The 12,749-nt window shown below is 40.0% G+C and overlaps 1 protein-coding gene across 2 annotated transcripts; it reads right to left on the minus strand.

Annotated features, from left to right (window-relative positions):
* Positions 1-944: 944 nt before the first annotated feature.
* On the minus strand, positions 945-12,569 carry LOC103046674 (uncharacterized). 2 transcript variants are annotated; one of them, XM_049476217.1, is made up of 11 exons: positions 12,215-12,569; positions 10,940-11,060; positions 9,391-9,575; positions 8,379-8,582; positions 7,326-7,470; positions 6,281-6,456; positions 5,265-5,486; positions 4,957-5,050; positions 2,964-3,238; positions 1,556-1,597; positions 945-1,442 (listed from the first exon to the last, which is right to left on the minus strand). In XM_049476217.1, exons 1-11 carry the CDS (start codon positions 12,275-12,277, stop codon positions 1,053-1,055), a joined length of 1,917 nt encoding a protein of 638 aa, XP_049332174.1. In that variant the 5' UTR covers positions 12,278-12,569; the 3' UTR covers positions 945-1,052. The 2 variants fall into 2 exon arrangements, with proteins under 2 accessions (XP_049332174.1, XP_049332172.1); XM_049476215.1 differs by having other exon boundaries at positions 945-1,445; positions 12,215-12,568.
* Positions 12,570-12,749: the final 180 nt, after the last annotated feature.

Below are 12,749 nucleotides of genomic sequence, written 5' to 3' on the forward strand. Positions count from 1 at the left end.
TAAATCATGGATAAAACCATGATTCCCTTTTTTTTAATTCTGGTAATTAGCTGTATTTTTGGGAAGGGGACAGTAATAATGGTGAAGTGTGGTTTACATCTGGCATACTATTTTTGTTTTAGTTTGTAGTTTTTTTTACTGTGTTTTAATATTTCAGGGTAGTTTTACTGTATTATAATAATTCAGGGTAGATTTACTGTATTATAATATCTCAGGGTAGATTTGCTGTATTATAATATCTCAGGGTAGACGTACTGTATTGTAATATCTCAGGGTAGATTTGCTGTATTATAGTATCTCAGGGTAGATTTGCTGTATTATAGTATCTCAGGGTAGATTTGCTGTATTATAGTATCTCAGGGTAGATTTGCTGTATTATAATATCTCAGGGTAGATTTGCTGTATTATAATATCTCAGGGTAGACGTACTGTATTATAATATCTCAGGGTAGATTTGCTGTATTATAGTATCTCAGGGTAGATTTGCTGTATTGTAATATCTCAAGGTAGATTTATTGTAGTATATCTTAGGGTATTTTTAAGGGTAGTTTTAATAGAGAAAATAGCTTGAAAAGAAGAAACGTACCTTTAACTGTGTGTGTGTGTGTTTGTGTGTGCATGACCACACGAGGGTAAAAGAGAACTGATATCAAAGTCGACCTGCAATTTAAATTCTAGTTGCAGAAGGTAGATACAGGGCAATCCTGGAAAAAACCTGTTGGAAGCTGCAAAAGACTTAAAACTGTGAAGATTGATCTTTCACCAAGACCCTAAACATACAGCCAGAACTACAGTGGAATGGTTAAGATCAAGGAATATATTTATGTGTTAGAATGGCCCAGTCAAAGTCCTGACCTAAATCCCATTGAGCTTCTGTGTAATGTTCACAGACACATAGATTTTTTATGTAACTCTCAAATAAATGCAATCATCACACAGTGAGATAATCCTTCATAATCATTTATTTCACACAGTTTTAAACCTTGGTTTAATTTAGTAAAGTATGTGTTTCTGATAAATTGGCAGCTGAGCTCAGTGTACATTCATAATGCTTATTTTCTTTTCACTCTATCCTTTCTCTCTCTCCTCCCATCCCCTCGTTCTCTTCCCTTCCCTGGCTCCCGGCTCTTCTCTGCGGCGTTTCCCTGCTGAAGCTGAGCTGTGTGGACTCTGTGAATGAGGGAGAAGTAATCTTCATCAGTTCCAATGGGTGGAGGATGAGGTGCAGGCCTAGGAGAGGAGGGTCTGGGGTGGGACGTTCGTCCATGAGCTCGGTAGGGTGAGGAAGACCTGGAGCGGTGTCTCCTGGGCCGGGGTGTCGTCTCAAGAGATGGGGGTCCGCAAACCATAGGAGTGAGTGGAAGGAGAAAATTTTTCCCTGCTGGTGTTCCAATCGTCAGGAACACGTCTGGGGAAGAACTCTGCTGACCGTCTGAGTTACTCTGCTGAGAGAAAGACAGGGAAAAGTGCAAAGAGAAATGTGTGTTGGAATCGACAGGTATGCACATAAAAAACGGATATAAATACTGGTCCACAATTCCTACAGTCCACTCACCTGTTTGGGAGCAGTGAGGCATACGGACACTTTGAAGGTAAGCTGCAATAAAGAAGGGAGATTATGGTGATTAAACTGATCTTTAACCTCAAAGCTATAGCAAAAAGCCACTAAATAGCTTGTTTGCTTTATATTTAACAAGTGTACAACACTGACAGGCCAAATGTCTTGGACAGGAACTAGTATCTTGTTCCCTGGCCATGCTCTGCATGTTCCAATAGTAGCTAATGGAATTTTATTATTTTATTATTAAGGGCTCAAAACAGACATAAAGTGGGGAAAATAAGTATTTGATACACTGCCGATTTTGCAATTCAGACAGTTTTCCCAACTACAAAGAATGAAGAGATCTGTAATTTTTATCTCAGGTACACTTAAATTGTATGAAATAAGTATTTGATACAATAAAAAACATAACTTATTATTTGATACAGAAACCTTTGTTTGCAATAAAAAATCTGACATTTGCTGTAGTTCTTGACCGAGTCTGCACACACTGCAGCAGGGATTTTGGCCCACTCTTCCTCCATACAGATCTTCTCCAGATCTTTCAGATTTCAGGTCTGTTGCTTGGCAACACTCTGTTTCGGCTCCATCACAAGATTTTCTATTGGTTTCAGGTGTGAAGACTGGCTAGGCCACTCTTGGAACTTGAAATGCTTCTTCCTTCTTAAAATCCACTTTAATTTTTGTATCTATGTGTTTTGGGTCATTGTCATGCTGGAAGACCCAGACTCAACCCATCGTCAGTGCTTTTACTGAGGGAAAGAAGTTTTTGGCTAAAATCTTGTGATACATGACCCCATCCATCCTTCCTTCAAAATGTTACAGTCCCTTCCCATTTGCTGGAAAGCACCAGCAAAGTAAAATGTTTCCACCCCCATGCTTTATTATCTTGCTGGTTGGAAGGTGATCATAAACGTATTTCATGTAATAAAATGTTGATTATTTATTTAAAAATCATACATTGTGATTTTTTTATTCTTTTATTTTTTATTCTGTCTCTAATAGTTAAAGTGTACCTACAATAAAAATTACAGACCTCTCAATTTGTTTGTAGGTGAGAAAACTTGCAAAATTTGTAGGGTATTAAATACATATTTTCTCCACAGTACTGTACCTGGTGCTGTAATTTTAGACAGTCTATCATTAACACCCACTGCCCTGTCCGCTGTGGGTGGTAATGCCTTCTATGCTGTACTCCCAGTACACACAGACATCCTTATGATAACAAAAAAATACTAATTTTGGAAACAAATCCAGTAGATGAATTAATTTAGAACAAAACTTTGTACTACAATGTGCAAAAAGGTATGCAGATTGTATGATATGATGCTAAGCAATGTTTAAGAGTGGGGGGTTGTAGGCCCCCACTATACTACCAGGTAGTATAGATAATGTTACTCACCTTGGTGGAAACATTATCATACTGAGTCCTCTCTTTCTCTGAGACGGGGCTGAAAGTGGCAGATCTTGGTGGAGGCTTGGTGAGCAGGTCTGGATCCTGTGTGAGGGACGTGGGTCTGGAGGAAGCTCTCCTGGGTGCAGGCGACTCCGGGGTCAGGATGATCTGTGGAACGAATGGTTTCTCCGTTCTGACTTCTGGCATTGTAGTTCTCTGGTCATCCATTCGTTTGCTCTGAGAGTTGGCCACAAGGGTGAAGAACTGTTCTGTGTTTAGTGCTGTAAAAATATCAGGAAAGGAGATAATGACAACAAGTTTCATTATCTCTTCATTATCCATGAAAAAGAGCCATGACCTATTATTCCACCTCCACCAAGTTTAACAGGTAGATTCTGGATTTGTCACTATGGGATGAGAAAAAGTGATACCCAGTGATTCATCACTCCTAAAAGCACTTTCATATTCTCCAGACTCTTCACACAGTTCAAGAAGGTGACTCTAGATAAACCCATCCACATGGTTTATACACATTTTAACCAATAAATTTAAATTTTTTTTTTCATGACTTTTCCATGCCTTAAAGGCAAATTTTCATGACCATACGATTTTTAAATAAACGCAATATAAACTATCCACATGGTTTATACACATATATACATTATACACACATATACATGTACATATATATACACACATATACACACATATACATTATACACATTCTAGATAAACCTATCCACATGGTTTATACACATTTTAACCAATAAATTTCCATTCTTTTTTTTCCTGACTTTTCCATGCCTTAAAGGCAAATTCTCATGACCATACGATTTTTAAAAAATCAGTGCAGACATGGACAATAAAACCAAAAATCAACTAAAAGTATAATTTAAATGGATTATAGTAGGCCTAAAATGAATCTGACACACAAACTTTAATAATAAAATGGGTTTCAGATCCTGAGAGCTCTATAGTATAGGGCTAAATTACTGAATTAATTCTAAGCTGACGTTCTTGTTAGCTTAAAATAGATTTTCTCCATCGATAAACGGAAACACAAAGATTTGTAGACCAATTTCTAGACTTTTCTAAAATTTTCTAGGTATTTTTATTTTTCCAAAACTTATCCAGGCCTGGAAATTGCTATTTTCAAATTCCATGACTTTTCCAGTTTTTTCGTGACCGTACAAACCCTGTCTCCAATAAAGCTCTTGAGAAATATCTCCAGATATACCTTTATGTCGTGATTACCTCTAGAAGCAGAATGGAGATCAGTTTTGAGTTTTAAATCCAAGAACAGTTATTAGAAAGATATATTTTGACATTACTACACTGATCGTTCTTTATGTTAAGCCATTCCACAGAGAACAGGGGTTGGACAATGAAACTGAAACACCTGGTTTTAGAGCACAATAATGTATTGTGGTGACGGACAGTTCTGGTGGAAACAGGAGAGTTGAGGTGCACATTGAATTCTGCCGTGATTTGATCAGCCATGTTTTTTTGTTTTTGGATACAATCTGGGTTAGCACCCGAACATCACTTTCAGACAGCTTCCACAGTTACAGCGTCCACAGTTAATCCTGTTGGATGTGGTTGGTCCTTCTTGGTGGTATGCTGACATTACCCTGTATATTACCGTGGCTCTTGATGCATCACAAAGACTTGCTGTCTTGGTCACAGATGCGCCAGCAAGACTTAGTGCACCAACAATTTGTCCTCTTTTGAACTCTGGTATGTCACCCATAATGTTGTGAGCATTACAATATTTTGAGCAGAACTGTGCTCTTACCGTGCTAATTGAATCTTCACACTCTTCACGCTCTTACTGGTGCAATGTGCAATTAATGAAGATTGAGCACCAGGCTGCTCCAATTTAGCCATTAAACCTCCCACACTAAAATGACAGGTGTTTCAGTTTCATTGTCCAGCCCCTGTACTTCTGTTCATTTAGTGTCTGTCTGTATAGAATGCTCTATATTGTAAAATTCATTACCAGTGGGATCGGTGGAATGTCCGTGGTTGTATATCCATTTCTGCATTTTATGGGCCATGGACAAGTACTGCCCTTGGTCGGCACTGACTGGTATCTGATGCAAACCATAAAAAAACAGAACCGATTATTAAAACAGCAATGTCACTGGGTAGTTGACAACATTTGAAGGAAAGCCCACACTGGCTAGTTTAATGGTAAGTGATAGGAGAGGTGGTCATCACCTTTTTTTATTGATCAACAACAATAATTCTAACCTTGTCTGATTTTGGATTGTATCATACATGAAAAGCAATAAAGTAATAAAGCACCTTTGCTGTGTGAGCAGTGTGGCTGCTGTGATTCTGGTGCTGATTTGTCACTGAAGGAGGGCAGACTGGTGCTGATGATCTCCTGGATGTCTTGCTGGATGTTCCTGGTCCAGGCAGGTTCTGCATAGGGCTGCTATTTCCATCCCAGTTCTTCCGGCTTGGTGCTGGAGTCCCCAGTTGTATATTGGGTGCATAGCAACGCTGTTCTTCCATCCTGTGAGACTAAAGGAACAAAAAAAAAGGCAAAAAGCTGAAAAGAAGATGTGGCTGAATGGATTTAGATTAACTGCTGCTCCAGAGCCAGAAACTTTCAAACGAGTGATAGATTCAAGTAATAGTCTTTCCAACAAAAAAATTACTGAAGAAACTGGAGAAAACTGCTAAACGAAGACGTCTGGCTGACCAACATGGCAACATCTTTAGTCTTTAGCTCAGATTAACATGATTGGACTAAGTATCAGGCTAAATTTCAGGAGTAAAGAGAAGAATTAGAGGTCTGACAGGTAATTACTATGGTGCCGAATTCAGCACCCCCACCAGGAAAAGCACCTTCTCTCGGGAGCGTGAACACACCGTCTTCTTGACTTTAACTTTAATGAAATACCCAGGATATTTTTCTTATCTACGCTGACTTGTAAAAAATAATGAAAAATAATCATGTCACCTGCAGCCTATCCCTTGAGGGAGTGCTTTTCCTGGCGGGGGTGCTAAAGTCTGCACCATAGTAGTGCCGAAATCTGCACCCTGCCATGAAAAGCCCTCGTTTTTGGGAGAGCGTACACATTGTCTTCTTGATAAAAGCAGAGATAATTTTTTAGTAATACGCAGCAAAAGTCACAGTTGTTTAAGTCACGGTTATTTCATGTTTGGGTCAACAGAGCGAAAGTTACAGGGGGGTGCTTTTCCTGGCGGGGGTGCTGAATTCGGCACAGCACCGGGTCATGGTATCAGAATATGTATATAATGAGTGTATAACAGCTGTAGATGAGTAGTGTATGAGGATAAAGACTACTTGCCTGCACCTTGGAGATCAGGTTGTATAACCTTTCAGTTTCCTCTACAGTTAGAGGTTTCTGCACTTCGCCGCTGGGTGTTTGTATCCCTGGTAAAAAGTTGAGCGCTACCCGCTGGTCATCCAGCCTGTTACTCTGGATTTTGGCCACCAGTTTAAAAAACTGCTCAGGATCTATTCCTATTTTAGAAGAAAAGTTCAGAAATACATATAAATGTGGCGAACAGGTGAAAAACTAGGGATGCACAATGCCATTTTTTTTTTGGTATCGGCCACAAATAATTCTTTTTAGTCAGTCGATTTGGCCGATATTTCAAAGTGATACTTGTTGATGTATATATTGTATGGTGAAAAAGGACCAAGTAAGCTGGCTGCCCTAATACAACTGAAAGCTAAAATGTAATACAAAAATATGTTAGATTTGTTTCTATAGTTATGCTGGAGTGTCTAGTCTCTCTATACATTATACCTGTGTATACTGGTATCTGTATCAGCAGATATACAGCTCTGGAACAAATAAGACCTAAATAAGACACAACACCTAAAAATCATGAATTTGTTTGATTTTACCAAAATTGAAAACCTCTGGAATATAATCAAGAGGAAGATGGATGATCACAAACCAACAAACCACCAAACTGAACTGCTTGAATTTTTGCACCAGGAGTAAAGCAGCATAAAGTTATCCAAAAGCAGTGTGTAAGACTGGTGGAGGATGCCAAGATGCATGAAAACTGTAATTAAAAACCAGGGTTTTTCCACCAAATATTGACTTCTGAACTCTTAAAACTTTATGAATATGAACTTGTTTTCTTTGCATTATTTTTTTGTTATTTCAGCAATTTCTCATCTTCTGCAAATGAATAAATGTTCATTTTACTCAAACATAAACCTATAAATAGCAAAATCAGAGAAACTGATTCAGAAACTGAAGCAGCCTCTTACTTTTTCCAGAGCTGTGTATACATATGTAATATCAGATATCAGCAGCAGCCCATTATTCCCACATTGGTGCATCCCTATCTTCTACTTTGAGGGGTGTGTTCTACCATTAGGGATCATGTTCTCAATCCCCTGTGGAGGCTGTGTCCTTCTCATGCTGGGGTCCAGATAACAGCGCTGGTCCTCCATTCTTCCCCGCAGTGCCTGACAGACCAGAGTCAGCAGCCGATCCTGCTCCTCTGGAGAAAGAGTCTGATGGAGAGGAACAAGAATCAGAGCTGTACTGTTGAGTGTAGAACTGTGTTTGTTTGTTTGTAGAATTGTTGATGTAATGGATGCTACAAAAGCTTGTAAACCTCCACCCATCTCATTCTTTACAGACTTGTTTTATTTCAGACACATTGAAGTGTTTTCAAGCATGAACATTCTGTTTAAGATCATGTCACAGCATCGAGATGGTTCGATGGTTCGAGAGGGAGCACAATTGGTCTTGCTCTCTCTGGGTGGGTACAGTAGATGGAGCTCTTTCCTCTCATTGCTCCTAGGGTGATGTGGATCAGCACAAGGCATCTGTGAGCTGATGTATCAGAACCGAGTCACTGCGCTTTCCTCCGAGTGCACTGTGATGCTACTTCATTTGTATCTGAGTTTTTTGTACCCTCCTTGTGGTGCGGCATCACCTTTCATGGGGAATAGACAGCTGAGTAGCAGCTGAACTGGTCTAGATAAACTGAGAGAAAATGCTTTTTATATTTAATAAATGTGCACCCAAATTGTAATCACGGTACGTTGCAGTAAACGTAAGGTGACGAAACTCAGAGATATGGATACGGGCGGGACTAAAATTACAGGAGGACCACGGATTTCAGCAAAAAACAGCAGATAACACATACATGGTCGTTCCGGATGGGAATAAAATCACAGAGGACCCCTGTAAAAGAGAAAATTACCCCAGGATTCCCTGAGAAAATAATCCTGTTCGGACAGGGCTTTAGTGTGTGTGAGTGTGTTGTTCTAGTACGAGTGGATCAGACACAGCAGTGCTGCTGGAGTTTTTAAACATTGTTTAGGTTAATGTGTGGCTTCTCCAGAGCATCCTATTCTTTTCTATAAAGGTTGTACAGTATACATAAGCTGTGTGTTTGCTGGTGAACACTCACCGGGGGCTGGACGTTATTATTGTGCTCCGTCTTCTCGTTTTCCGAGGTGGGGCTGAAAGAGGCAGATCTAGGCGGGGGCTTGGTGAAGTCCGGGTCGTGAGTTGGGGAATGGGGTCTGGAGTAACTCTTTCTCTGGTTGACGGGGGTCTCTGGAGTCAGGATGATCTGTGGAAGAGTGCATCTCTGGTCCTCCATCCTAAAGCGCTAAAAGTATCACAAGACAACGCATGTTCAATAATCATTAATAGCCAAAAGTTTGGTTATAGAAGATTTAATGTATAGTTGTATGTATAAAGCAGTTCAAAAAGAGATTCTAACGGTCACAATCATTACCACCCACTGCACTGTATACTCTGGGTGGTAATGCCTTATATCGAATTTGTTTGGTACATACAGCTCTGGAAAAAAATAAGAGACCACTTAAAAATGATGAGTTTCTACTGCTTAAATTTTTTGCACCAGGAGTAAAGGCATAAAATTATCCAAAAGCAGTGTGAAAGACTGGTGGAGGAGAACATGATGCCAAGATGCATAAAAACTGTGATTAAAAACCAGGGTTATTGCACCAAATATTGATTTCTGAACTTTATGAATATGAACTTGTTTTCTTTTTTCTTTTTTTTGCATTATTTGAGGTTTTAAAGTTCATAATTTTTTTATTGTTATTTCACTCGAACTCCCATAATTCATGTCTCCAGTGTTTAACCTTAACCTTAACCTTAAGATAACACCTCACATCTTACACAGGAGTGGCCATTCCCAAACCGTCCCCTGAGTTATCACTTCATGATCAGTTTACATACTGCTATCCCATGACTTCTGGCCTGTCAGTGTACAATTAACATATTGACCTGCTGTTTCTGTGTATCTAATCGATGGAACCGCCACCATCCACTGTAAAACATGGTGGCGGCAGCATCGTATGGTGGGGATGCTTTTCTTTAGCAGGGACAGTAAAGCTGGTCAGTGTATCTGTTTCTGTGTATCTGATTGGTGGAACCAATGTGCTCACCTGTGCTCTGAGGATGAACTTGCACAGCTGGTCTGATTCCCACTGGTTCATTAATGCGCTTCCTTTGCTGGAAAAGATCTGCGTCCCCGGCAGCATGCTGAGCGGCACGCGCTGGTCATCCATCCGCCGACTCTGACTGTTGGCCAGTATTTTGAAGAACTGCTCGGCATCTACACCGGAAAGATCTGGGAGGAGACGGCGAGACATTTTAGAGGGTTTGAAGCTCCAACAACCAGGTGTGAATCTGAACCTGAAGCTGCATTCATCTTTCAGACATGTAAAAAATATAAGTTTATACAGTACATACACAGATCAGCCATAACATTAAAACCATCTGCCTGATTTTGCGTAGGCCCTGTATGTGCTACCAAAATAACTTTCAAAAAAGACATCTGAACGTCCTGTTGTCTTGTAAGTTTTGAGATGGGGCCTTCATCAATCTCATTTATGACCCTTGCTTTAAGGGGTCAGCCTGCGCTGCCAGCTGCCAGCAGAGGGCGCAACAGACTGGCACTGTTCCCCCGGTGAACTCCAAATCCCAGAGTTCCCAGAGTTCCCAGGTAATTGGTGCCAACCATCCACACCTGCTGGTTCCTGTTTGCCTTTGTCACACCTTTAGTTGTGGCTGGCGAAGGCAAAGACAAAGACAATGCCAAGCCAAAGTGACTTTTTGGTTACACTTCCACATATCCACATTTCCCAAGTTTGTAAATAAAGACTTATAATATATATATTTCAGTGGAGTTTTAACACGTCCTCATGGCAGACAAACCAAGTCTCCCTGAAGCTGCGGGAGTCTCCCGCATTTCGGTAGCGGCTCCCTGATGCCCGCGAGTCACATATAATCTCCCGGAATTCAGAACGAGCGCCCCAAACGCGCACACAGGCCACAGACTTTTTTTCTCTAATCGCGTGTGGGAAGGAGAGAGAGAAAACAGAGAGGGTTCTGATTGGCCTGTTCTCTGCAAAGAGTCTGTGAGACAGCCAATCAGTTTTTAGTGTGGGCGGACAGTGTTTTTCCCCCCTCCCGGACGGGATTTGTTCAGTCAGTGAGAGAAAGCAGATCATGGCGGAGGCAATATTAGTAATTATTGTAAGATGATATGAAATGATTTTGATGTTTAGCAATTTTTTGTGATATTGTAACTGTCAATTTTTGTCAAATGAAGTCTTTTTTTCAAAAAAAAAAAAAAAAAGGAAAGCAGAGGCCGGGCCTTCCAAAAAGAAAAAAGATAAAACTAATTTCACCTCTGCATACTATAAATTTAATAAAAAAAAAAAAAGTATAATTAATTAATATAAAAGTAAAGTAAAGGGGGTGTTAACCTCCCTGAAATCAACTTTTGCAACTTGGGATGTCTGTCATGGGTTTTCCACTCCGTGCTTGGGTTCGTTCCCCGAAGGTCCCGTTACTTTTGGGACACCCATTGCCCTGTCGCAGATTATTCACTTCCCCTGTCCGTGGTTTTAATGTTATGGCTGGCTAGTGTGAGTATTTATAAACCTATAGTATCTAAAATGCCTTCATTTATGGCAGCACCATGCAGACCTGGGATACAGCCGGCGGCTGAGGGTTCAGATGTGGCCGCAGTCTTTTGCTCTTGTTCAGGGAGCTGCTCCTCCATCCCACTCCGCTGAGTACAGAGCTCCTTCTCTTCTGGGGATGTGTCCTACAGCACAATTCACAATACATCAGCAGAGATTCTGAATGTTAAAAAAAGAACCACTCTTTGTTATCTCTTAAAAAGGGTTAAAGACATCTTTAGTGTATAAAGGCGATCCAAAACCAAGATTGGTTACCCCTGGACTAGAGTCTGTACATTATGTGGAGGTTCTTCACCCTCAACAATGGTTGTCTAATGCCAAGCTCAAGATAAAGCAGTCATCTTCATTTTGTGTCTTCTTTGATTTTACCAAATTGAAAACCTCTGGAATATAATCAAGAGGAAGATGGATGATCACAAACCATCAAACCACCAAACTGAACTGCTTGAATATTTGCACCAGGAGTAAAGCAGCATAAAGTTATCCAAAAGCAGTGTGTAAGACTGGTAGAGGAGAACATGATGCCAAGATGCATGAAAACTGTGATTAAAAACCACCAGGGTTATTCCACCAAATATTGATTTCTGAACTCTTAAAACTTTATGAATATGAACTTTTTGTTTTCTTTGCATTATTTAAGGTCTGAAAGCTCTGCATCTTTTTTGTTATTTCAGCCATTTCTCATTTTCTGCACATAAATGTGAACGAGCCAGTTTTTCAACAATACAACACTTGTTTGTTTTATTTGATGTTATTTATATACTGTAAGTTATAGGCCTGTTGCCATAATTACATTATTGACTATGTTAATGCTATAATATGTTTTTCTTAGTGAGAAGAGCACACTAATATAAATGTCAACAATACCGACTTTAAAAACAGGAGTTTAATTTTATTCATATTGTTTTTTAGGTGCAATTTAATCTGATATATTAGCCAGATAATTTATTGCTTTAAACAAACACTGTCTCTGCTGCTCCATGCTGTTTACACTCTGAGCGCAGTATGTGCAGCACTCACTGCTCCCATTCAATCCAATTTATCATGCATTCTTTATTCCAGCGCCATACGTTGGCTTTATCTCACCTCGAACATACAAGTATATACTAGTATTTTAATTGACACCACTAATATACATATAATTACATTTTACATTCGTTGTTTTATTTTCATTTAAATATCCACTATAAAATTTTGCGTCTTAAGAAGAACACAGTTTATGACAGATTATTGTTGTGATTAATCAAATTAAATTGGTTTTAAAAGTCTTGTGTTGTACCTTATGCTCCCCTGCTGCTTCATTTCCTCCAGAATTCCCCTCTTCTCCTTCAGTGGACTTCATCTTCAGGGTTCCTCAGGTTCTACACACTATATCACCATCCAGACCTGGAAATTCCACAACCTTCTTGATGGAAAAGCTGTATCAGCACCGGAACTGAGCCTTTGTTCTTACGAATCTACTAACAAATGAGACAGTTTGAGGATTGCGAGAGTGCTTTTAAATGGTCTCTGGTCTCGGGTGCCAAGTATTAACCCCTGCCCATTAAGAGACCCTGTTTCTCCAGTGTTTCATGTATAATCCCAGATAAAACCCACCTAATCCCCCCAACAGCAGAGGGAAATGCCTCTCTTATCACTGGACTGTCCAACCCACTGAGTGTTAAATGCTGTGAGAGCCTGGAGACAGAGCAGTGCTGTGATGACAGCTGCGGTGGATGATGGTCGTTGAGGTCGTATAAACAGTTAAGGCTCAGCACTTACAGGTCACCCAACTTGACCTCTACAACCTGTGTGTTTCCAACCACACGCATCTT

The sequence above is a fragment of the Astyanax mexicanus genome, chromosome 3 (genome assembly GCF_023375975.1).
Source record: "Astyanax mexicanus isolate ESR-SI-001 chromosome 3, AstMex3_surface, whole genome shotgun sequence".
Taxonomy (NCBI): domain Eukaryota; kingdom Metazoa; phylum Chordata; class Actinopteri; order Characiformes; family Acestrorhamphidae; genus Astyanax; species Astyanax mexicanus.

Coding starts and splice junctions, on each gene's coding strand:
- LOC103046674 (XM_049476215.1), bottom strand. CDS start 12,277: ATGAAGTCCACTGAAGGAGAAGAGGGGAATTCTGGAGGAAATGAAGCA. Junction 6,457..7,325: donor TGAGAACATGATCCCTAATG/GTAGAACACACC, acceptor CTTCTAAAATAG/GAATAGATCCTGAGCAGTTT. Junction 1,446..1,555: donor GCCTCACTGCTCCCAAACAG/GTGAGTGGACTG, acceptor TCTTTCTCTCAG/CAGAGTAACTCAGACGGTCA.